Source organism: Uranotaenia lowii, chromosome 1 (genome assembly GCF_029784155.1).
Source record: "Uranotaenia lowii strain MFRU-FL chromosome 1, ASM2978415v1, whole genome shotgun sequence".
NCBI lineage: Eukaryota > Metazoa > Arthropoda > Insecta > Diptera > Culicidae > Uranotaenia > Uranotaenia lowii.
The window spans coordinates 96,934,083-96,959,049 of record NC_073691.1 but is presented as its reverse complement, the minus strand read 5'-3'; the positions used below and the strand labels follow the sequence as shown (position 1 = coordinate 96,959,049).

The window sequence follows — 24,967 nt, the reverse complement described above, 5'->3', positions numbered from 1 at the left end:
TTTTCCGAATATGAAAAAAAGAAGAATTTGGTATTATGTTTAAATTCGAAGTTCTTAAAATTTATTCTAACACAAAATTTAAACATTAAAATCTTCTAAGAGGCGATCCAAAATTGAAAACTCGGATTTAGATTCATCATTTGAAATTCATATTTCAATTCAGATGCACAATACGGATTAAATATAAATAATTGAAAAAATGAATAAAAATTTAACCAGCACTACAGAATTTATATAACATTTCAGAAATTGTATAGAGATTCGGAAACAGATTCAAAGTTTAAGTTTTGAATTCAGGATCAGAATTCAGATTTTAAATTCAGAAAAAAAATTGGCTTGTAAATGAGTTTATCAATAAACATAAAATTTTTGAAGAATTCTGGAGAACATGAACTTAAAAATTTTCTTGTCAATTTCAAGATTTAAAATTTTCTAATCAGAATTAGTTTGTACACACAATTCAGCTGAAAATCACAAATATAAAATAGACTTTGAGTTAATTTTCTAAGTTTTGTTTAATACAAAATATCTCAAATTATATTTTAGAAAAATCATCCACTGGGTTTTCATTATGGAATAGATTCTTTATGAAAATTATTTCCTTTTATAGAAACATGTACCTGATCTTCACCTAAGAAATTTTATATTTTGTCGGTGTATTGTTTAACATTATTAATATTGCAGTTTTTTTTAGTCAAATTTCACACTAAAATCATACATTGAGTTCAAGTTTGCATCAACGAAATTTGATCCAAATTTTTTTTATCTCCTACTGTTTTTTGGAAAATTTTATTTATTTTCATCAAAGGTTAGAATCCTGGAATTTGCAGAAGAGTTTGGGAGTTTCGGCTTGTTAGATTTGACCTTAGAATAAGTTTTTTTTAAAGAAATTTAAGGCTACAATAAAAAGAACTTATTCTATGCTCAAATCAAATAACTTCGATCTAGCAGACTCTTAAACAAATTAAAAGATTTTAACTATTGATGAAAGCAAATTACATATTTTGTTTTTGATGGTTGTATTGAAAAATTTAGCTTACCCTGTAGTCAAAAGGCCATTTTTCTAACTTTGCGATTTAAAACTAAAACTATTAATAAGTACCTACCTACCTACCTAAGGGTCCAGCGCCGATTGACCGGCGCATAGGGCTGAGATAAAAGATCTCCACTGCTGGCGATCCGGAGCCAGCGTCTTCACTTGCTGCCAGCCAAGGTTCTCGTCAACTGTGCGGATTTCAGCGGCTAGACTTCGCCGCCACGAGCTTTTGGGCCTGCCTCTTCTTCGATGCCCATCTGGATTCCAGTCAAGCGCCTCTCTGCAAATCTCGTTTTCATCTCTTCGCAGCGTGTGCCCAATCCATCTCCACTTACGTTCCCGAATCTCGATTTCTAGCGCCTTTTGATGACACCGGCGATGAAATTCATCGTTTGAGATCCAGTTGCCAGGCCACCAAGCGCGGATGATGTTCCGCAGGCAGCGATTCACAAAAATTTGAAGTTTTCGCGTCGTCACCGCATATGTGCACCAAGTTTCACACCCGTACAGCAATACGGATTTGACGTTTGAGTTGAAGATTCGGATCTTAGTTCGTAGAGAGATCTGGCGTGACCGCCAGATGTTTCGGAGACTCGCAAACGCTAATCGGGCTTTTCTGATCCGGGTTTCGATGTCCTTCTTGGTACCACCATCAGGCGTAATCTGGCTACCAAGATACTGGAAGCACTTCACTGTCTCAACCTGTTGTCCAGCTACCACGAAATTGGAACGATTTTCTGTATTGATTTCCATCGACTTGGTCTTTCCGACATTGATTTTGAGACCTACTGCCTTGGAGCTTTCGGTGAGGTCGTCGAGTTTGCTCTGCATGTCTTGTTGTGTTTGGGCGAGCAAAACAATATCGTCTGCCAGGTCAAGGTCGTTCAGTTGCTCCATGGTTGAAGGATTCCACGGCAATCCTCGGTTTGGTCTACAGTCAATCGATCCAGTCAAGATCTCATCCATTACTTGCTTACAGCTTGTTGCCGTCGGAGTGTAGCGTCGATTTTCTCCTGGATCCTGTTCAGGATCACTTTGCAGAGTACTTTGAGGGTTGTACAGATCAAAGTTATGCCACGCCAGTTACCGCACTCTGTTAGGTCTCCTTTCTTTGGGACCTTTACGAGGATACCCTGCATCCAGTCGGCCGGGAATGTTGCAGTATCCCAAATGTCAGCGAAAAGACGGTGCAACATTTGTGCTGACAAGGCAGGGTCGGCTTTGAGCATTTCAGCAGGAATGCAATCGATTCCAGGCGCTTTGTTGGATTTCATGTTCTTGATTGCCGCTTCTATTTCAGCCAGCGAGGGCGCTTCCGAGTTGACGCCATTAATGCGACTTACTGTGGGCGCCTCGAGCTGCGGGTTCTGTTGGCCATTGCTTAATTAATAATTAACTTTTATAATTAACTTTTATAATATTAATAAGTACCTATTAAAAAAATTAATAACTATATAGTACCAAATATAATTTGTTGTATTTTTTTTTATTCGTACGTTGTCAGGCAGAAATTCCCAAGGTAAAAATCAGTCATTAAACCCCCCACCCCCCCCCCCCCCCCATAAGTCGGTTCTTCCTACGGCCCTGGTACCAGTTACCACTTATGTTTTTCTACAAAAATCATCTTAAAATTTATTTCATAAAAGTTATGCACTTTTACAAAGTAATTTTTTTTAAATACGAAATGCTTCTAAGAACTTTTTGAATAGATAACTGCATTTTTAGGCGTTTTCTAGTATTCAAAAGGTTCTAAAAGAGGTTTTTAAGAAATTTTTACCAGCGCTAAGGAATTTGACATTTGAGTACTTAATACTTTACCAAACTGCCTATTTTTTCATAAACACATCGTGGAATGATAAAACATGTATTCTAGGCTGAATTTTAACCAAAAACAGGCTTCTCATTCAAAAATAATTATTTTTTTTAACTGGTCAAACACTATATTGACTATATTATGCTTGATTTATTCGTTGAACAGTTTAAAACAAAGAAGAAAAATTGGATGATTTTCAATCATTCATATTTTTACAAGCAAAACTCATAGTGGTATTATTTCTTATTTCGCTCACTGTATAAGTTTTCAATCATGAATTGATCATGTTTAATTATAAATATATAAAGTCAATATTGTGAACTGTAAAAACATTAAATACCCTTTATTTTGATAACTGAAAGAATCAAATATAAAAAAATGGTCATAGTCTGAGATTTGAGCACTGGCACTCTTGAAACAAAATTTAATATACTCATCGTTTTACCGTTTTGAATAAATTCTTTTAAATTCAAAATGATTTTTTTTCCTGATCGAATCTATTTCGACCATTTATTAATGACTACCGGAAAAAAGTATAAATTAGAAAATTAATTCTGATTAATTCTGAATCGTAACAGTAAAATTTATTATTTACTCAAGTCTGTGTCATGGTCATAAGTAGAAAAATTGATTTAGAAATCAATTTTATTATTTATTGTGCACTTTTAACACTTTTAACATAATAACATTACCTATTATTTCTAGATAAATTTAAATTTTGAAACCCCCCCATAGGCGGGTCCTTCGCACGGGCCTAACTAGGGGAAATAAAAGCATAATGGTCACCGTTAGGAAGTCGTTTATTTAACCATAGAATACAGCTATACTATGTGAGTTACATCACTGTTTCGTGTTCAGTCAGACACTAAAGAAGTCTATTTGGTATCTGGCTGAAACTTGAAAAAGTATTTAGATAAAATTTAAACGTTTTTATGCAGGATGTCCAATGTGGTCTACTGCCCATCTTCCTACGTTGAATGCTTTTGAGCTTGCCGCATCCGTTGCTGCAGTTTTTACAGCCAAAAATCAACTAAGCCTACTGACGACGACTCTCTTTTCCAATAAGAATTTACTACCACACTCTTTAGAAAATTGCACAAAAGGCATTTTAATCCATCCACTTTGACTTTACTTGAAATACAGGTGTCAGTCATATGAAAGTACAAGGCTTACGTAGAATCGATGTGATGCCACAAAATCTTAGTTTACGTAAAAAATCCCGTATATTTAATTTCTGAAGTTTTTTTTGCATGTAGAGGCTAAAACACGTGGCCCCTTGATTTAATTGAAATAATGACATAATTCTTAATTTTATTTTCGAAATGCGATTGAAATATTGCGCACCATTCTATTCATATCGTTAAATCACTAGTTTTAACGTTCATTCACATAAAGGCAAGGGATTAACTTAGGTAAGTGGTCCAAAAAATAAGACTGATACTCGAAATGGGTCAAATTGCTGTTTTCACACTTTTTTTTGTTCTTTTAAGATTGTAAACTAGTTCTAAAGTGTTTTATCGTAGCCGTGAACATATTTGTAGTTGTTGAATCCATTATAGCTATGCAGAAAACCTCTTGAAAGTTGCCTCCAATAATGGCACTTCCTCTTGATATGATTAGAATCCTAGGAAGGAGCGTTAACTGCATTTGTTAATTTTTTTTTTATTTCAAGATGAACTTGATTTGAGAGATATATTAACAAAAAAATAACTGCAAGGTGATCCAAAAAAATTGAATTTAGATCTACCCTTGTTGCTACACAAAGAATCATATTTCGAGTGAAGGGATGCTTCAAATTAATTGCCGTACACCGTTCTTAACTATTATCTACTACCAGCATAACGACGTGCCTTATCAATTTCAATATTACCTACTTACTTACCATACCAACCCAAACCAGCAGCTTGTGTCTGTGGTTGGATCAATATCAGCATTTCGCATCGTCCATATAACAATGAAATGCATTTAGCAAAATATGGCGTAAATATAGAAAAAAAAACATTTTCACTTGTTAATCTAGCAGGTTGGATTGTCGATATTCCCTTGGCTGTTCGAAGAATCTGTAAAGCTTAGTCACCATCATATTCTCGAGCCTTCTACCTACGTGGTTATTTGTGGCTTTTGCATTCACAGGTTTTTACGGAAGCAGAGTTCAAAACAGGTTGATGCGACGACGTCATAGAGTTTCAAGCTAGTTCATTTTTTTTATGGCTAGGTATAGGTCGCGAGATTGGCTCAAGCTTTCCTTTTCTGAAGAAACGAAGAATGAACTTCTCCTTTAGCTCTGTTATACTACATTTGCGCCAGATTTGCGTTGATTGTTTCATAATGGTAAAAATGTCGTCATCGTTCAAGCAATTCCAGCCCGCATATCAAATGCCAGGAAGCTATTTGGCTTCATTCTGTTGTCGGTTGACAAAACCTATGTCACTGATGAAGAACAGATCCACCGAAGCAAATCGCAGCCTCAAACAGATGAGTCACCTCGAGTAGTTCTCAGTGTTTATATTTGTATGAATGTATTGCAAAATAAGTCCAAGTAGAAAGCGAATTGGCCTATATAGTCTCATTGTAACTTGATCTGATCAAAAGGAGTGGTTACAATTCTACCTTAGTTGACAGAGGCTTACTGGCTAAGTACACCATTATACATATACTAAGCTTGCCAGATTGCCCGGTTTTATCCGGGTTTGCCCGGATATTTGTTGCAAAATTTCGATAAAGTCCGGTCCGGCCCGGTTGCCCGGATATCGTGAAAAAAGTCCGGATATTGCCCGGATTTTTTCACAATTTTCACAAAGAAACCAAAAAAAATCAAAGTTTTTGAGTAAGTTTCGGCAAAATCGATTAACGGTATGGAAATTTTCAACGGTTGTTTCAAATAACTTCACTGTTTTCCTTTTATAAACCTTTAAATATTTAAGTGTTCCAACAAGTTTTTGGAAATCTGCAATTACATTAATAAAATATTAATTTCATTTTTTTTTTGCATTTTTTCTTTGCTTTTATGTATAAATCTAAATTTTGCCAGGTTTTTGCCCGGTTTTTGGATTTGAAAAATTGAAATCCATGCCCGGATTTTGCCAGGTTTTTTAGAAAAAATGCCCGGAATTGCTAGGCCCGGATGGGGGTGGAAAATATTCTGGCAACCTTAACATATACTCTATAGATTTAATTTATATAAAAGAAATGTATATGATGATACTCGATAAGATAGTGTTCATTCAGTTGGAACTTTATTTTCGAAAAGAATTCAATATACCCAGAAAGTTATTGTCTGAAGTTAAGACTCTTAACCAGATTTTTAAATGGAAGATATCACGGAAACTTTTGTTTGTGAATGATTTTATAGACTAGTAACTTAAAAAAATCGAAATCAAATACCAACACAAAAACATTTTTTCAACAGTTTTTTTTTTCTAAGGTGAAGAACTCTCTACTCCACTTTTGCGCTTAACCCTAGCTATCGAGTTCAATTTGAACGCACTAGACGTTACCACACCATTGCTGGGCGGCGCAATTGCAATTTCAAATGCTATTAAAAACTTGCTGTTTCCCTTTGTAAGGTGACTTTTTTTTCTATATAGAGGATCGTTCGTGGGATTTTTTTTTTCGTAGCACTACTGTTTAGTTGTTGAATTCGACCAGAAGGCGCTAACACTGGGAGGACTTACTTGATGTGGTGTTTATTTGGTTAGCTGGTTTAGATCCTAACAGTCTTCAAACAGAAATGTTAATGACTGATGTTAGATAAACGAATAGGTTCTGTAATTTGAAGTTATATATATAATGTTGTTTTAAAACAATACAATACTATGCATTAAAGAGTTAAGATCCAACTTTGTACGGATCTCAGCTCAAACGTTAATAAAAAATAATTTTCAAAAATTTTAAACTCCAAAATGCCAATTTTCAAATTTCTCTGTTTCAAATTCAAAACAGTTGGTTCTTCTATTGTTTTAACCAGGGACACAATTGCAAATTAGCCACAAAATACTAAAAAAATAATAATAAAAATTCCCCTTTTGAAGGGTTTAAAACACAATTTGTAAGTGAAATGTATAAAAAAAAACATTTAAATTGTTTAAACTATTTTTATTAATGTTATTCAGAACATTTTTGGACATCTTAGTAATCTGCGCGTTGAAAATTTGTAGACAAGTGATTACAAATATATTATTTAATAATAAAAGGTCAACAATACAAATGAAATTCAAGCAATGGCTTGTGATATAGCTCAGTTGGCAAGTCAGTTGCTTCCTGAGCCGATGTCCGTGAGTTCGAGCCCAAGAGTCAACATCGATCCCGGTTTACCGGATAAATTTTTCAATGACTGTCTGCCAACTGCATCCTTGATATAAGTCGCGAATGACATAAAGATGTTAAAACGACTATAATCGAAACAAAAAAAAACTCAAACAATTTTCAAATTAAAATTTTAAACGATTGTCAAAAACGAGGTATGCAAATTTAGCTGATTTGTTTGACTGGTTCAATCCGATTAGCAGAACTAGAACTTCGGAACGATGCGGAAAAATAAATCTAAACCTCCAAGCTAACATACTTTAAAGAAAATTAATGTGCATTGCATACCGCGACTGAAAAACTTTTTCGAACTCCTGTATTGATTTCAGTTTTTAAAGAATGAATTAAAAGGAACAGAATACTCAGCCCTGGCTCCCTTAATTTTTTTTCAATTTTTTCAAAGTACTATGGAGACTTGTCCACTGTCTGGAACCGACACCTGCCCTGCGAGCCACTAAGTAAGTAAGTAAAGAGCCGGACTTTTACATCCAAAGAGTTGAAAGCGGCTCGCGGTTCGGATCACTAAGCTAGACGAATGAAAAAAAGATACTATACAAGGTGAAGAGAATGCATTTAGCAAAAATAAAATTATAGCATTTCTCTCATATCTGTGTATCAAGGTTGCCGAATTTTCAGAAAAATCTGTAATTTCACAAAATTTTGAGCAAATTTTCATTGTAGAATCTGTGCCACAGAACACAGAATTTTAAAATATTTTCAGATTTCGCAGAATTTTGGAACTTTGAATGGATTTCCAAAATTATAATTTTTTGACCAATATAAAATTTAGATTTCTTGCTTTGAATTAGAAAAGTATGATAGGATTGGTAACGTTAATTGATTTTTCCCATGCAATTAAAATGTTAAAAAGACCTAGAAAAAGATCGAGTAGGCCTTGGTCGAGTGCGGTCGCGTTTGTTTTTTTCTGCTTACAATTTTGTCGTTTTTTCTGTCTTTTTTGAGAGAAAGTTTTGATTTTTTAGAAAAATCATCAATTTAGAAATGTGATTAATTTTTGTCAGAGAAAAATTAGTAGGTGGTTGGTATTTAAGAAATGGTGCCTTTGCAGTGACGACCACATTTGGAATCAGGCCACTCCAAAAGAAACTTACCCCTGAGATTCGAATTCAAGCACTTCGAAGATTTTTTCATGAAAACATTTTTTTCGTCAATGACTTTTTAGGGCCTGGGGGAGGAAGACTGAAATTTGCTGTATCGTTTTCTGTATCGTTTTTTTACTGTTCGGCAAAAAGCCAGAAATTGTTAAAAAGATTTGTAATCGTTCAAATTTAAACTTTAGATGATCAGTTTCGTGTAGAGAGTCATGTAACTCAGCTGTGTAGGTGCTAAAATTAAATCTTCTTAGTTAATTGCGGCAGATTCAAAATTAAACATCGAATTCAACAGCTAGATTATTCAGAACCAGTCTGTCAACTCTGTCGTAAATATAAACTTTGAACTATATAAAAATGTTGTTCGGTCCATGGAAACTACCCAAAATCTTAATCTGTTATTAAAGCTGTTTTTAGAACAACCATTAATCAAACAATTTTTATTTATCAGCTTCAAAAACTTTAACGAAATTTGAGCGACTCAATACGCAAGAATTGCAAGAATTTGCCAGAGCAAAACAAAACCTAATTAAATCATTGTATTATGCAAAACAGCATCAAAAATTTTTTTATTGAAATTCACTTAATAAGAAAGTAAAGTTTTGAACCTTCGCACTGGTCGGTAGATTGATGAGAGAAATTTGACGTTTAAAAGATTTTTTTCTTTTTTTATTCAGTCTTCCTCCCCCAGATTAGGGCTTGTGATATAGCTCAGTTGGCAAGTCAGTTGCTTCCTGAGCCGATGTCCGTGAGTTCGAGCCCGATAGTAAACATCGATCACAGTTGTACCGGATAAGTTTTTCAATGACTGCCCGCCAACTACATTGTTGATATAAGTCGCGAAAGACATAAAGATGTTAAAACGACTATAATCGAAACAAAAAAAATGACTTATTATTAGATTTTGTCGCTTGTTTGGCCTTTTTCGTGTTTTCAATGGAAGTCTTAAAAAAAGGAAATCTTGCCGAGATCAGGGAACATAAACGAATTCCTATTTTTCAAAATCAAGAGATCATAAGTTTCAATCTGTTTAATTTTCACGAAAATGTTGCAAAAAGCAGTGGACCATTTATATGAACGTTCCCTTTTTTCTTGGTCATATTTAGGCCCTGGTTTCAATACTATAAATCCTTAGTCCTTTAAAACTTCTCTGAGCCGTTGATTCGTTTCTTTTTACGATCGTTGTAGTTTTCAATTAGCAATCTCTCCAATAATTTTGTTTTCCGCTAGATCAATGATAGTTGTTTTTGGAGTAGAAATGATGGAGTTGAGAATGATAGACAGAAGAACTAATTCGTTTATTAAAAAAGTATTTAAATATATTTTTACCTATTCCATTGTACCTTTATTGATGTTTCTGTGTTAGATGTAAAATTATGTCATGACAAATCAAGTTATATTGAGCCATGAAATTTGAAAAGCACAGTTCTGAGTTCGAATATTCCTTAAGCCATTATACTGATATTTATTATAAGCATTTACCAGCAATTTACCGAGAAGCGAAGTGATTTTTTTCCACATATGTTTGTCGGTAAATTTTAAATTTTTTTCATCCACCTAGCAAAAAGGTAAACTTTACCTTTTTTTTTCATTCACCTTGCAAAAAGGTAAATTTTACCTTTTTCGCATTCACCTAGCAAAATAGTAAATAATATCGTTTTCCCATTCACTTCATTTAAAAGGTAAATGCTAGTTTGTTTGAATGGTTTCTTCAATAAAATAAGAAAAAAAAAATTTAAATTGAAAAATTGATATTTATTTGAGAAATGTATCACCTTGTTTAAAAACATGTTTATGCAAGTCCTTTCTTCTCCAGGTTTGTGGTAATTTGGTTTCGTGTTCTCCCGAGCCACCATGTCCGCTAAATCTTCTTGCTTTGCGTTGACACATTCATGCCCTTCTCCGTTCGACTAATCCGGTCAGGTCCGGCTTTTCCGGAATGATATCTGGGGGATAACGTGGAATACACCTTAAAACTCTGTGAGCCGATCTGAAACAAAAGTAAAGTATAATAGCGCCAGCACTAAATTTTACTTCGGAAGTCCGGACTTCCGACAAGGAAAAGTGTATTACTAATTTTCTTGTACGGAGATGTCATCTACTTCCCTGGTCTATCGGCAGCACTCAAAGACCAACTGCTGCGCTGCTTTAAATCTGCCTCCAGGTTCATCTATAATCTTAAAAGAAGGGAAAGTACCAGCGCGGTGAGAAAAAGCATCTTAGGTCGAGATCTTTTAGACAACTATCATCTTCGCATTGGATGCTTCATGCGACAAGGATTCTGCAACCAACTTCCTGACTATCTCACTGAACATCTTCAACATGCCAGAAACAGCAGAACTAAATGTTTTATCCTGCCACACCATACAACCAGCTGTAAGAAGAGTATTCTTCTGTACGGTGCCTCCTACTGGAACAGTCTGCCAATTTCCGTGAAAGAGTCAAGTAACCCACGTAGTTTTAAGGAAGCACTGAATAGTGTACTCTAGAGATATTTGTATTTAGATTAGATCTAGGTTTTATTTCATCTCCATTCGAACATCAACTAGTGAAATCCTTATGTTACATATCCTTAACCTGAACTATAGTTTATAACTGACAGGCTCACGTACTCCTAACAATAAACATTAAACATTAAACATAACTAGAAGTCTGTGTTTTGTTGCCAATTCACCAGCGACGTTTCTAAAGTTTTTATTTAAATTCACAATATTATGACGAGAACCAGCACAACTAAATGGTATAAAAAACACGTACCATTCTGTTCCAATTTTCACATATTGGGCACGAAGCAAAACTTGTTCCTGAATGACAAAACAGTAACCTCAATAAACTGGTTAGGCAAATAGTTACAATTTTTTTTAAATAAATTGTATCGTTTTGTTTAGGTCAACTTCACCTCGTTAAGTTTCACAAGTTAAGTTTTACCTTGTTTGATTTCCTTTTTTTTTCTAGGTGAATTGTACTATTTTTATGCAGGTCAATTCAGGTGAACTTAACCTTGCTACGAGGTATAAGATCTACCTTTTTGGATCCACCTTTTTTTCTCGGTGAATTGTAATTTTTTTGCAGCTCGATTTAGGTTAACTTTACCTCACTGTGATGTAACTTTCGCCTCGAAAAGGTAGAAGTTACCTTTTCAGCTTCCACGAGTGTTCACTTTGCTATCTCGGTAAATTTTACCTTTTTATTATTTTCCGTATAAAAGGACAAAAAGTCCGATTTCGTTAGAATAGCTTCATCTCAAGTCACACATGTTTTTGAAAGCTTCAAATTTGTGAAATAAAAGTGAGATAGTTGATTTTACTTTAAGTAAAAAATTTGAACAAAAAATATCATCAGAGCAAAAAGTTACCGAAGTTAAAAGTTGAAATGACAGCGGGCGTGCTTCCCATTTTATATAGAACTATGAACTGTACTGTACATAATTGTGCTGCTTAGTTTAAAAATGCCTGAGGACTTCATCAAACTTGGTCAGTAATATTGAACAATTTTGCAGCTTTGGCACGTGTTCATAAAAAATTGAATGTACAATTGCTCAGTAATTATCCTGAACATTACAATGTTAAGAATATTCAACTTCAAATGGAGTTAACCAATTGATGTTCTAATATTTTCAATAAATAGTCAAAATAAAACCCTAATCTAAACATTACGAACGTCTCTAAATAGTGGATGAACTATTGAGCGCTCCCCTAAAGCTACGTAAGGCACAAATGAACTCTTTCACAAAAATTTAAAGACTTCCAGTAAAACGCACCGTACAAAAGAACGCTTTTCTACAGCTAGTTCCCAGTGATTTTTTTGAGTTCATTTTTTTTTTTGGGTATAATGTGACACAATAAAGCATTTAATTTTCCGATATTTTTTAATAACCTATTTAAGAATTGGAAATCTCATGTTTCAATAGTAACATATTGAAGATTTCCAATTCTAAAAGAGTTTATTTCACTAGAGGTCGTTTGAGGCTTTAAACTTCCTATATCTAGTCGCTGCGTGCTAGTTATCCGCTGTACTCTACCAGTGGAAAAAAACGTAAGAAATAAACATGATAGGTATTTTGTGTACCCTAGAACTATATACAATAAATCACCACCCCATCTATCAGGACCCAAACCCTGGACAAGTTTGCATGTGTATGACCAAGTTTGATTGTTTTTCGGCAGTTTGTTTATGGTAAAATCGATGTCTTGGGAAACTTTTGTGTGGCTTGGTAAGAAATGGATTTTCCAAGCATACGGAAGTAGGGAAAACACGACCTTCGAGGTTCTAATCACGCGATATTGGGCTGTAATAAGCTACATTCTACATCGTGTTCCTAATAGCGGGAAAACAGAACTGACGATAGGATAAAGGTAAAAAAAATGATAGAGCATGGAACGAAAACGTATTGAGCTTTCAAGACCTATTTCAGTTGGAATGAGAAATGTCTACTTAGTGTCAAATTTCTTCCTTTTTGAACATATTTTTCCAAATGATGGGAAGGGCTATCTAAAGTTTTCTTACCCAAAATCTACGGAAACAACGATCTGATTCACTAGAAGCGAAACCAAACATGGAAGTACCTACCGCAAGAAACACATTTGTGGATCTGATAGAAATGTTGGGAAATTTTCATCTCATGCATTTAATCCAGAGCGTAGAAACGTAGCAAAATGTATACCTAAATACCCCAACATTAATGACTAGCACTGATGGCGCTAAATGAAAGTCAAAGCGCTTTCAGACTCGGGCCATCAGGCAGCAGGCGTGTTAGTAAAGATAATATTTTCAGTTGTGTTTATTTGGCATTCTTCGTAAATATAAACAACGAAACGAGCCGCAACGGATGATTCCGCAACGCGTGGAACTTAATTCACTCTGGCAGATTAGCTACGGGCGAGATGTAACAAGCTGTTAGCCAAACAGCTGCTTCCAGATGAATTAGTTCATTCATAATTCGATGGAACATAAAGTACGCCCAGACCGCCAAGATGGTGTATACCTACCTATTAACGTGCGAAGTGAGTATACTCTATACACATAGTTCTAAATCGATTATGAATGCAAGGGAACTATTAAGTTAAATACAGTCACTGATACATGAAAAAACGAAGTCTAGGTGGTTTACAAATTAAAACCATGTTGTTACTGCATTGGTTAGTTTTGAGTAAAATATGTATTCTAAGCTCATTAACCAAAAGTAGTCAGATGTCAATTGTTCCAATCTTGAAAAAAAAACATCATTGAAAGGAAGTAACTTGCATAGGAATTCTAGCAGAATGAGGCAATACTCTGATTATCGAGCGACCTACTTTCTAACCCTCATGATGAGGACCATTTGATAAGCATAAGATGATATTCTTTACAGAAGCATCTGTTCATCTTGCTTTTTGCGAATGTGGATATGATCCTCGTCTCATGCAAATGAGGTCAAAACGGTTACCACTGTTCGATTTAAACTGTGAGCTAAAAATATCAACTACCGTATATAAAGTCTGCTTCATTTAATATTGGAACAAATTCTTTTGCTCATTGTGGCGCTCCTAGTGGACGGATTTGGAAACTTTTTTCACCCACGTGTCGGGAAATTCATTACCTTTCACCATGTATTTATGTCATAACACCAAACGATAGCATTTTGTAAACAACCGCCATGGAAGCCGAACGGAGAGATAAAATTGTGCACAGTTTTCTTACGAGTACGAGTACGAGAATTTCTTCGAAACAGCAATGAATAATTTTTTTAAATTTTTTTATGAAAGAGTAAAGAAAATGCTACATTTATATGAAAAACAAATTATGAATTCGTTAATAAATGACTGAACTACTCGCAATTGTTTGTGTTCCAATATTAAATGAAGCAGACTTTACATCCATCGAACTTGGTCAGCACTTGGTCGTACAGCTTTCGAGCACGGATTCTGGCCACATTGTTCTGCTTCAGCGTCCGTTTTGGCTGTTTGCTGGCTCGGAATGACCTTATTCCTTCCCGGAGACGAATTCGTCGCACCGTACTGTGAGCGGCCTGGAACTTATTGGCCAAATCGCGGTCTGAAAGATTGGGATTCCTCTTAACGGCCTTGATGACTTTCCCACGCAGTTTTCGGTCGACAGTTCCACTCCGACGCTTCGAATGCGGCTTCCGAGCCGTCGTCAATGTTTCCTTGTACTGCTTGATAACACGCCATACGGTATTTCTGGGCATTTTAAGCTGTTTAGCTAGCTTCGATGCCGACAACAATGGATTTTCAAGAAAACTGTGCACAATTTGATCTCTCCGTTCGGCTTCCATGGCGGTTGTTTACAAAATGCTATCGTTTGGTGTTATGACATAAATACATGGTGAAAGGTAATGAATTTCCCGACACGTGGGTGAAAAAAGTTTCCAAATCCGTCCACTAGGAGCGCCACAATGAGCAAAAGAATTTGTTCCAATATTAAATGAAGCAGACTTTAGAAATATCGTAACGAGGTGAATGAACTGCTAACAAGAACAAAAAATACCTTATTCAAAATAACACTTACCAAATTTTTTGACGTAGAATTACGTCTTACGGCAACACTATAGGGGGGCAAATTGAAATTCGCGAACGGATCTCGCGTCACGAAAAACGCCTCTTTCAAAGACATCTTTCTTAAAAGACATACCAAGCGTGCTCAACGTTGATTGGCTATTCGAAAGTGAAAGAAAACTAGGACGCCCCGCCCCTTCCTGAGTTCTGGTTTTTTACCAGCCTACGAAAAATATAAAAGAAGGGGTCGACTGACGGTTTATTTCATTTTGTTTGAGAAATTCAAACCTGGCACATGGGCAAAGCAGAGCAGAGATGACCAACAGCGGCGGGAGTAAGTAGTGATAGCTCAGGTCACCCGCGACACCAATCATCCATTCACACCAATAAACACACACACACACACACACACACACACACACACACACACACACACACACACACACACACACACACACACACACACACACTTCTCATCAACACCGTCCATCGCCATGTAACACACACCTCCCATCACTACCCATGGAACACCACCCGCCCACCGCAGCTTTCCCACCCACCTATCGCACACCACCACACACCATCCATGCTACTGGCCCATCGCACTCCACCACCACCTACTCGCCCATCGCACACAACCAACACCCACCAACCCATCGCACACACGCACCACCCACCCACAAATCGCACACAACCACCAGCCATCACACACCACCACCCATCACACACCACCACCCATCACTCACCACCATCATCCACCCACCCACCCATCACACACCACCACCATACACCCACCCACCCATCACACACCACCACCATACACCCACCCACCCATCACACACCACCACCATCCACCCACCCACCCATCACACACCACCACCATCCACCCACCTATCCCACATCACCACCACCCACCCATCCAGACCATCCATACCACCCACCCACAATACAAAAGTCAAGACTATCTCTTTTTAAGATTTTGGCCCTGAAAAGGGCCGTTTAATCAAGTTTGATTATAAGAAAACATAGTTAATCCAATGAATGCTCCGGCATCCTAGGTAAAACCAACATTTTTAGCTAGTGATTGCTATGTGATCTGAAGGGAAATTAAAACAAGATACTGATTCCAACAAGACGCACGAGGCTAAACAGTTTGAAAGCTTTTGCACTGAGTCAAGCGTTTAGATCAAAGCAGTCGTTGTAAGCTTTTCTCGCAAGCGTTTGATACAAAGCTCGTGTGTTGATCAAATTATTTGCATAACTGCCGGGCGCAATCATTTCGACGGCATTTGCCTTGTTTCTGCTTATACTAATATTTAATTCGCCTTTTGTTATGCAGTTGAAAAAGCTGCATACTATCTTATGGGTCGTTTTAGACCATTATTAGGTATTAAACGACAATTTAGGGAAGAATGACTTTTCTTGAAGATCAATTCCTTTAAAAAAAAATTCGACATACTTTATTCTAGAATGCTAATTTAAGACGAAAAGCAAATTGACGCACAAAGACATTGTAATTCTACGTGAACTTCTCGGTCGTTTCTTATAAACAACCTCTGTAACTTTTTTCTATTGTTTTTTTTTTATTTGTGTGATGTTGATATTTTAAATATTTTTGTGCATGTGCACTGAGGTAGCTCAAAAGTTTGACAATCTATTGCCAAAGCACAAAGATAAACAGGTTTAAATTTGACATCATAATTTATAAAATTTCTGAGTACTTGATATTGAAGATTTAAACTCATTCAACAACTTTGTTGAAACCTGCAAACGATTTGACTTATAATGTATCCTTCCTATGCGGTTAGGGTCTATAAGGCCCGAATTGTGATTTCTCGATGTGATATCTCAGGAACGGTTGGAGCTAGTTACATGAAACTCTCTGACCTAAAATGACGAGCTCCATAATTTCCCATTTAGATGTTAGAATAGGGTTACCAGAGTAATATAGCAAAAAGAAGAACAATTAGCCGATTAGGGTCATATAGACCCGGATTGCTGTTTTGGTTATAAATTCAAAAATACTGAACCAACCAACAACCAACTAGGTAAACAATATCATTTTGAACTCGTCCATATGTCTGCTACCAGATGCTTTTGGAAAATTTGAGTTCTGTTTTTTAAGGTCTTCAGAAAACGACCTTAGAGCCAAAAAGTACCCAAAAGATGAGTGTTTTTCAACAAAGATAACTCATTTTGCTGAAGTCGTATTGAGAACTTTTGATTGATAAAATTCAGATAGATTAGAAGCTCATCTATACATTTAAAAGGTTATTTCTGTGGGTTCGTTTGTTTGTTTTTCCTCTATAGGCTCAGCCGTCTTTAGACCTAGAGAGCTGAAATTTGGCATGGATGCTCACTAGAAACAGCAATGATGAAAAATGTTTTCAGATTTTCGGATGACCGCTTCTGAAGGGGTTCGTCCATAAAAGATAAATTATCGTTTTTGCGATATTGGCTTTATTTCTCGCCAAATTGTGGTGAAAATTTTTGCACCTGAAGGTTTTGAGAGATGGGCAATTGATTTCAGATTTTGAATTTTGGGCCCGGGGTCGGCAAAAGGAGTCGTTCATACGAACTTGTCACTGTTTTTACAATATTGGTGTTTTGTTATACATCGATTTGTGTTAATTTACATAAGTGTTTTAAGGGAGGAGAACACGATTCTAAGTATCAAATTCAGGGTCAGAGGTCGATCAAAAGGGTTGTCCATATCAACTGTTCAATGTTTTTTTTGCGATATTAACGTTATTAAATATACATCGGATTGTTATGAAAATTTGCACATGAGTATTTTGAGAAACGAGCAATCGATTCCAGGTAATGAACTTAGGGACAGAGGTCGGCCAAAGAGATCGTCCACATAAACTGTTTAATGTATTTTCGATATTGCCGTTATTACACACTGAATTGAGATGAAAATTTCTATATAGGAGTTTTGAGTGACGCTTGATTGATTTCAGATATTGAATTTTGGGTCAGAGGACAGCCTAAGGGGTCGCCCATACGAACTTTTCACTGTTTTTACAATATTGGCGTTTTGTTATACATCGGATGGGGTGCAAATTAGCACATAAGTGTTTTGAGGGACGAGAAATCGATTCCTGATATCAATTTTAGGGTTAGGGGTCGGCCAAAGGGGTCGTCCATATCAACTGTTCAATGTTTTTGCGATATTGACTTTATTATACATAGGATTGTACTGAAAATTTGCACATGAGAATTTTGAGGAACGAGCAATCGTTTAATATATTTTCGATATTGACGTTATTACACATTGAATTGAGATGAAAATTTGTACCTAGGAGTTTTGAGTGAGGCTCTATTGCTTTCAGGTTCCAAATTTTAGGTCAGGGTTAGGCCAAAGGGGTTATCTGCTCACTGTTTTTGTGATATTGTCTGGATTATGGGAGGTTTAGATCTCAGCTAATTGATTTCAGGTGTCAAGTTTTGGATCGTGGTCCAAAAAATGGGTCGTCCATTTTGATTGTTTACTGTTTTCGCGATATTGCCGTGATTATGCATAGGATTGAGATGAAAATTAGATAAGATATTCCAGGTTCCAGGTCGAGGGTCGGCAAAAGAGGTCGTCGATATTAACTGTTCACTGTTTCCAAGTTATTGACGGTATTATACCTCGGATTGGAATAAAAAACATCGCAAAAAGGAGTTCTGTGGGCCAGAAAATTAGTTTCAATTATCGAATTTCGGGTCATGGAACCGTAAAAGACATCATCCACAGTGTTCTGTGTAATAATTTTATGGGAGGCAGTCAATTGATACTTGATATTCAATTTTGGCGTGAAGATTAAGCAAAGGAGTCGTGCATATAAACAAATTAATTTGAATTACAGCTTTAAACACTGTTGAATGTTTTACCCAATATTGTCGATAAATGCATCGGATTCAATATACTAAACTCGTCTTTACGTATTAATGATTGAAGGCGAAACGAAGTTCGTACGGGATCAGACTTATGCAGTAAAAAAATGAATTTCAAGAAGAAAATCTATGATTTCTCTGCTTTTCTTATATTTATGGCATATGATCGAAAACCATGAACTTTCTTTTATTTTAAATCTTTAAATTAGCCAAAATTTAGCTGAATTAGTAAAATTTCATCATTTCTAAAGGGAGGATCACGATTTTTGTTCAAAACCGCCTTCTTTTGTTGACCATCCTGTGTATTGCACATCCGGGTACACGAGAAAACCAAGTGCCATACATTTTCGCTCTGTCTTTTTTATTTCACGATTGTTTTACCTATTTTCAAAAAATATATATCATAATCAACAGCCGATAGATAAAAACACTTTTTGCATATTTAGAATTGATTAGAATTTGTTGTCTTGTGTTGATATTTATTTCTATATGGTAAATTTTAAGAAAATTAATTTATTTTGTAGGAAAGCATAAAATTGTGATTTCGTACTTTTTTCATATTTTTTATGCGAATTGTTTATCGAAAAAAAATGTCTTTTTTTCAATTTTCTGTTGATACATTTAAAACAAACTGTAGAAGATGTTCTTTTAACAAACGAAAATAGGGGGTTTGCTTCTTTACTATTTACCTACCTCATAACTGCGATTACGATTACAATCTGTACAACTTCCTAATTTAACGCAAGAATTCTTGAATCATTAACAGATGAATGAGTTTCATCTATCGTAACTAGTAACCGATATCGTTCAGCCTGTAAACTGTTATGTAACATCAGCGATTGCAAGAACCTATTCGATATACATACATATGTACGTGTTCGGAGTAAAAGGTACAAAATCCGCAAACATTCGTGACCGACCACGATAATATCGCCAAACTAACCATGAAATTCATTTTTAACATTTTGCTTCTTTCTTCGTCCTTCTTACAGATACCTAAAACCAAACGCTAAAGGCGATGGAATCTCCTGTCCCGGCCCGGGGAATGCCTCCCCCACCCCCACCCAAACCTCACAAATCTCCTGTGCTAAACGGCAATGGTAACTATCATCAGAGTACCAACAACAATGACACCAACAAGAACAATAACTATCACGAAGAAGGAGGGACTGCTTTGAACGGTGCAGCCAGCAAAGTCAACAGTCAGGCCGCCGCGGTTCCATTCGCAGTTGGCAATCCGTCGGAGCCACCGGCGGACGAACAAGTCGTGATGACACCGCGCGGTAAAACATCAAATTCGACGGTGCTGCTGATCGAGCGGAAGCTAGTGCAGCAGATCGGTGACCGGACACACGTGGCCGGAGGCGACCATCGGGGAATCATCATCAACAAGGATAGCGTCGTCGGTAGGTTAATAACCCGTTGAAATAGTGCTCCCCTCAATCGCTGGGGATTTCAATTTTTCGTTCAAGGATTAGATGCATACCTTTAGGGGTAGAAATGGAATCGTTTTTTCGATTGGTTCATTTTAATTTTTATTGATCTCAAAACCAACATACATATTACATCTCATTCGTTAAGTGTAAAAAAGTGAACATCAGACCAGTTGTTAAATTTAAGATGTGATCAACAAATTAAAATGTAAGGATTGAATTGAAATGCAAGTTAATATGAAATTAAAATGATATTGGATGGATCAGATTAAAAAAAACCCTTTCGAGCAGACTTTGGTGCCCAAATCGATAGTAAACTTATACCAAAATAAGCTGTCAAAAGCGTACTGATAGCACATTTTATTGTAGATACTTCACGAAAGCAAAACTAAGTATCATTACGGTGTCGGAAGCCAAAACCAAATTTAGGTATCGACTAGGCTTACCAGAATAAAATTTCGGGAAGTAGGACATTTTGCTCAAAATACTATGAAAAAGTAGGACGTTTTTCAATCTGAAGTAGAACGCTTTATTTTGTGATTTTTATTAAAAAAAATTTTTACACAAATTTTAATAAGATAAGATGATATCACAACAAACTAAGATCAAAAACGTTTTTTTCACATTTTTATGTAATTCTGATTTTTAAATTCACTATTTTATAGTTTCTATTTAGTTCTATAAAAAAAGGAAGTTATTCTTGTCCAGGAGCATACTTCTTTGAAGAACCGATTTTTCTTAGCAAATTTTCATTTTTCAACAAATATAAATGGAACACTGAACATGAAATTTGCCTGTTGTTGTAAGATAATCTCTCTCACTGCGTCAATAAGGATTCTCCCGCGTTCCTTGGTCCACTGGGTATTGATGATGGGAAAAAAATCCTCCCACATTGGCTTTGTGAGCCGAAATTGCGAAGAAGTATTCAGTAATCGTCAGCAGCTCGGTGTGATGATCGGGTAATTGATTTGATTGGAAAAAATAATTTCCGTTTTTCATGAGTTAGTTTGTTTCTAAAATCATTTTGATTGCTGCGCAATGAACGAATTTAGGCGACAAGATTGGTCATACAATTTGACATCGTTGATTTCAACTCGCTAACTTTCAGCTACTCAGTTCAGAGTGACGGCTACTCAGTTGTCGCCAAAACCGCACTTACTCAGTTCTGACTAAACGGCCTTTACTCAGATCTGACTAACTGCCCTTTTCGCGACTTCTGAGTCGGGGTTACTCAGAATGCGCGAATGATTTCGGAGCGGTTTTTGATCGAATTTTTTATGCTGGAAAAGTAAAAACCTGTATGATTGTTGGAAAGAATGATGGATTTGTTGATTCAATAGAAAACAAGTCAAAATATTGCACATTAATCTTTATTAAAAAAAATCGTTATGTTCAACCATTTCATTTTTTCCCCCGGCGGATGTTTCATGATGCACCTCGGATTCGTAAAGAAATCATCGTAATTCCCTGTAAATAAACAAAATCACGTTATTATTATTAGATTATAGTTAAAAATGTACACTTACCATATCAATTTCCCAATTGTTTGTTATCGAAAACAAACGCAAAGTCGACTGCCTCGCACAAACTGATCCAACTTTACTCAGTTGTCGCCTACAAGCACTCGAATTCGCTGAGTGCCAATTTTCGAGACGTCTGAGTAGCCGTTACTCGGAAAAACTGAGTCGTTTTAGATCAAGCAACGGCTGCGCCATAGAAAAGGCGATGTCTGAGTAAAATGGAGTCGGGCTCTGAGTATTTCAAAATTAGCGAGAATACCTTTGTTCGACACGGTAAAAGAAAAATACCTTACTTTGGATGAAATATTATAGTTTTACATTGAAATGGGAAAGCGCCAATAAGGATCTCGTGAAAAATGGATCGAAATAAAAAAAAAACGCAAAATAAAAAAATCGATAAGCAAGATAATGGTCCTAAGTTAGGACTTCTAACCGCAAAAAAGGTAGGACATTGTGGGCTCAAAGTAGGACTGTAGTACAAGCGTCGAAAAGTAGGACATGTTCTTTCAAAGTAGGACGTCTGGTTAGTCTAGTATCAACAGCAAATGGTTAGCATAAGTTGGTGTACAATTAAACTGACAGCAAAACTGAGCATCATTTGGGAAGCGGTATTTTGTTAAAGTAAATATACAGGAAATCTTACACTACTGAAAAAGGCAAAAGAAATTTTTAAAGAAGCTTTTGTTTAAATTTCAAAACGAAAAAGAAAATGAATAAACCTCAAAAGTTCAAGCTCAAAATCCAATAAGAACAACAGAGGGTTTATGACCTGTGCGAAAAAAGTGCAGGTCTTTTCGAAATTAATTAATCATCAGGCAACTAAAATGCAAGCATTACACTCACTTCATATTTTATCTGATGGATAAATATGTTTAAATAATGTTCAAAGGGGATAAGTTCAAATAATATAAATAATTATTCAAAAATGTATTTTTGGGTACTCAAACTTTTGCAGGATTTTTATCTTATACATTTATTACAATAGTTTTTTTTTTAAGTTTTGAAACAGAAAGCCATGGCGAACGGAAGGCTTATTTATCGAATTCATTTACTTAGTTTTACTGTTTAACGCAAGCTTATGCATGAAACAAACTTGCGTACGATCTACATTACAGAAAATGGAAGAATTGGGTTTTTTTCGATCGAAATTTTAAAAAAAATCTAAAAAAGAAAAGGTGTTACAATAGACTGAGTTGATTTGGGATCATTTTTTAATTTCTCAAACCCTGGGTTAAAATCAACTTCGTATTGGTTCAAAACTCATCCACGATTTTTAGCAGAATTTTTAAATAACTTTTACATGAGTAAATTTAAAGTTTTAGGTTTGTATAGGAAAATTGAACATTTTGTACTGAAAAATCAAAATCACTTTTGTTTCTTCTGTGTAAAGGGTTTTGTGTCAATTTGTATATTCTTTGAAGGAAAATTTTTCGCTGATCAACTTTGTCAAAGACCGTAACTTCTTATCTAATCTCTCCTGGAGGTTGTTGGGGGGAGTGGGTAGCAAAAGAAGAATTTGATATTTGTTCCGGCCTTATTTGCTCCATCATAACTGAAAAATGTAAAATTTACACTCAAACTAGGTTTTAAATGATTAAACTCAAAACCAACAGAGAATCAGAAATGAAGATATCATAAGATTCAGTCTAGTGGTTACCGAGAAAAAGTTTGTTTAAATAAGTGCGTTTGAATTTTTTTTATCTTGATCTTGAAATTGTAAAAACCCATTCAAATTGCATCTCCTTTTTTGATTAAGTAACGGAATGTCTTAGCAAAAGTTCCAACTATAATTTTTTTTTATTAGTTTGAAAGCTTACGGATGTCTGGTAGAAATAGTATATCTGAAATTGGTATATGTGAAACAAAATTAAATAAGCATTCAAAAATTGGATCGATATCTGCCAATGATTTCAAAACATAAAAACGTCGTGTACTTTAGAGAAAATTTAAAAAAAGGTTCACTTGGATAAATTGATTTCATCATCAAACTGATTTTCAACTATGACACATTTCACGATGACGTACATTCAGTAAAAAAGTACTGTTAAATGAATAAACTTCCAATAAATGCGTGGCATAGTAACGTTTAGTTTAAGTTTTTACCTCAAAAACTCGAATTTATGTTAGTATACAGCTTTTTGAACGTTTAGTGATTTTTTTTACAAATATTTGTCCTCCGGTATCAAATACCTAGAAAGTCAGAAAACATTTTCTGATAAATATCAACGAGAAAGCAATGAGGAGGAGTAGGCGTGTGCTTGAACGGTGAAGTTTGGGAAAAATTGGTGCTCCGGTAAAATTTTTCCAAAAAATTGTGTTCTGTGAGAAAATCCCAATTTTTATATTCATTTGTAAACTTATTTAAACAATGTTGAGTGTCAGTCCCAAGCAACCAAAAGTCACATATTTACTTGAATGAAGGCATTGAAAGTTACATATTGGCTGACAAAGAGAATCAACTGCCCAATTCCCTATAGTGAACTTTATGTACTCATTAATGAACTTAAAAGTTGCAAAAGTGATTAATATGTACGTTGTATGTGACTTGTCTTGCCCAATTCCCATTAGTGAACTTTATGTACTCATTAACGAACTTGAAAGCTGCAAAAGTGATCTATACGTACGTTATACGGGACTCAAGTCACATAAAGGGCACAAAAGTGCTCAATACGGGATTTGGTAAGTCACATAAAGGGCACAAAAGTGCTCAAACGGGTATTGATAAGTCACAAAAAGTGCATCGATGTGCTTTCAAAATCAAATCACCTCTTCGAGTTTTAGTTTCAGTTAGAACAACATCTAGGTGTGGTCTCGTGGTAGCGTGTTCGATTCTCACCACGTAGGTCGGGGTTCGATCCCCAAGCCGGACAAGTTTTTTTTCAATAAGTAATTTTGTACTTGAGTGACCATTCTGACGCGATATATGTAGGAAATGTAAAAAAGAAGCAATTGAGCAATTTGTAGAGTTTGAAATCCGGCACGTGGCATCATGGCGGCACCGGTACAGAACACAGTAAATTATCGAGAGAAGGTGATATGAAGCGAAGCCAACGGTTCAGTTGAGATAGAGAGAGATTTTTTTGCTCATTTTGCGATTTTTCGGAAGCTGAATGAAGAGGCCGCTGGAAGCTGAATAGAAAATCATTAAGACTTGTTTTGGAACTTAAAAGTATCAATAAGAACTTAAATTTTGAGCTGCATAGAACGTACTTCATATCAATGATGGGGCTGAGTAAGCGTGTTTGTACCTGTTTTATGGGACTTTTGGTTGCTTGGGGTGTTACAATATAGCGAAAAGTGGTCAGAAATCAGTTGAAGGATGTTATGGAACATACATAAATGTTAAGGAGAAAGCAATGAAAATTTCGGTAG

At 35.7% G+C, this 24,967-nt stretch overlaps 1 protein-coding gene across 5 annotated transcripts in view; it reads left to right on the top strand.

Annotated features, from left to right (window-relative positions):
• The window catches only part of LOC129752512 (uncharacterized), a 59,308-nt gene that overhangs the window by 9,939 nt on the left and 24,402 nt on the right, over positions 1-24,967 (top strand). For all 5 annotated transcript variants that reach the window (XM_055748293.1, XM_055748287.1, XM_055748299.1 and 2 more), the window contains exon 3: positions 19,635-20,048. In XM_055748293.1, coding sequence (XP_055604268.1) covers positions 19,661-20,048 — 388 coding nt within the window. In that variant the 5' untranslated portion in view covers positions 19,635-19,660. The remainder of the gene's footprint in view (positions 1-19,634; positions 20,049-24,967) is intronic.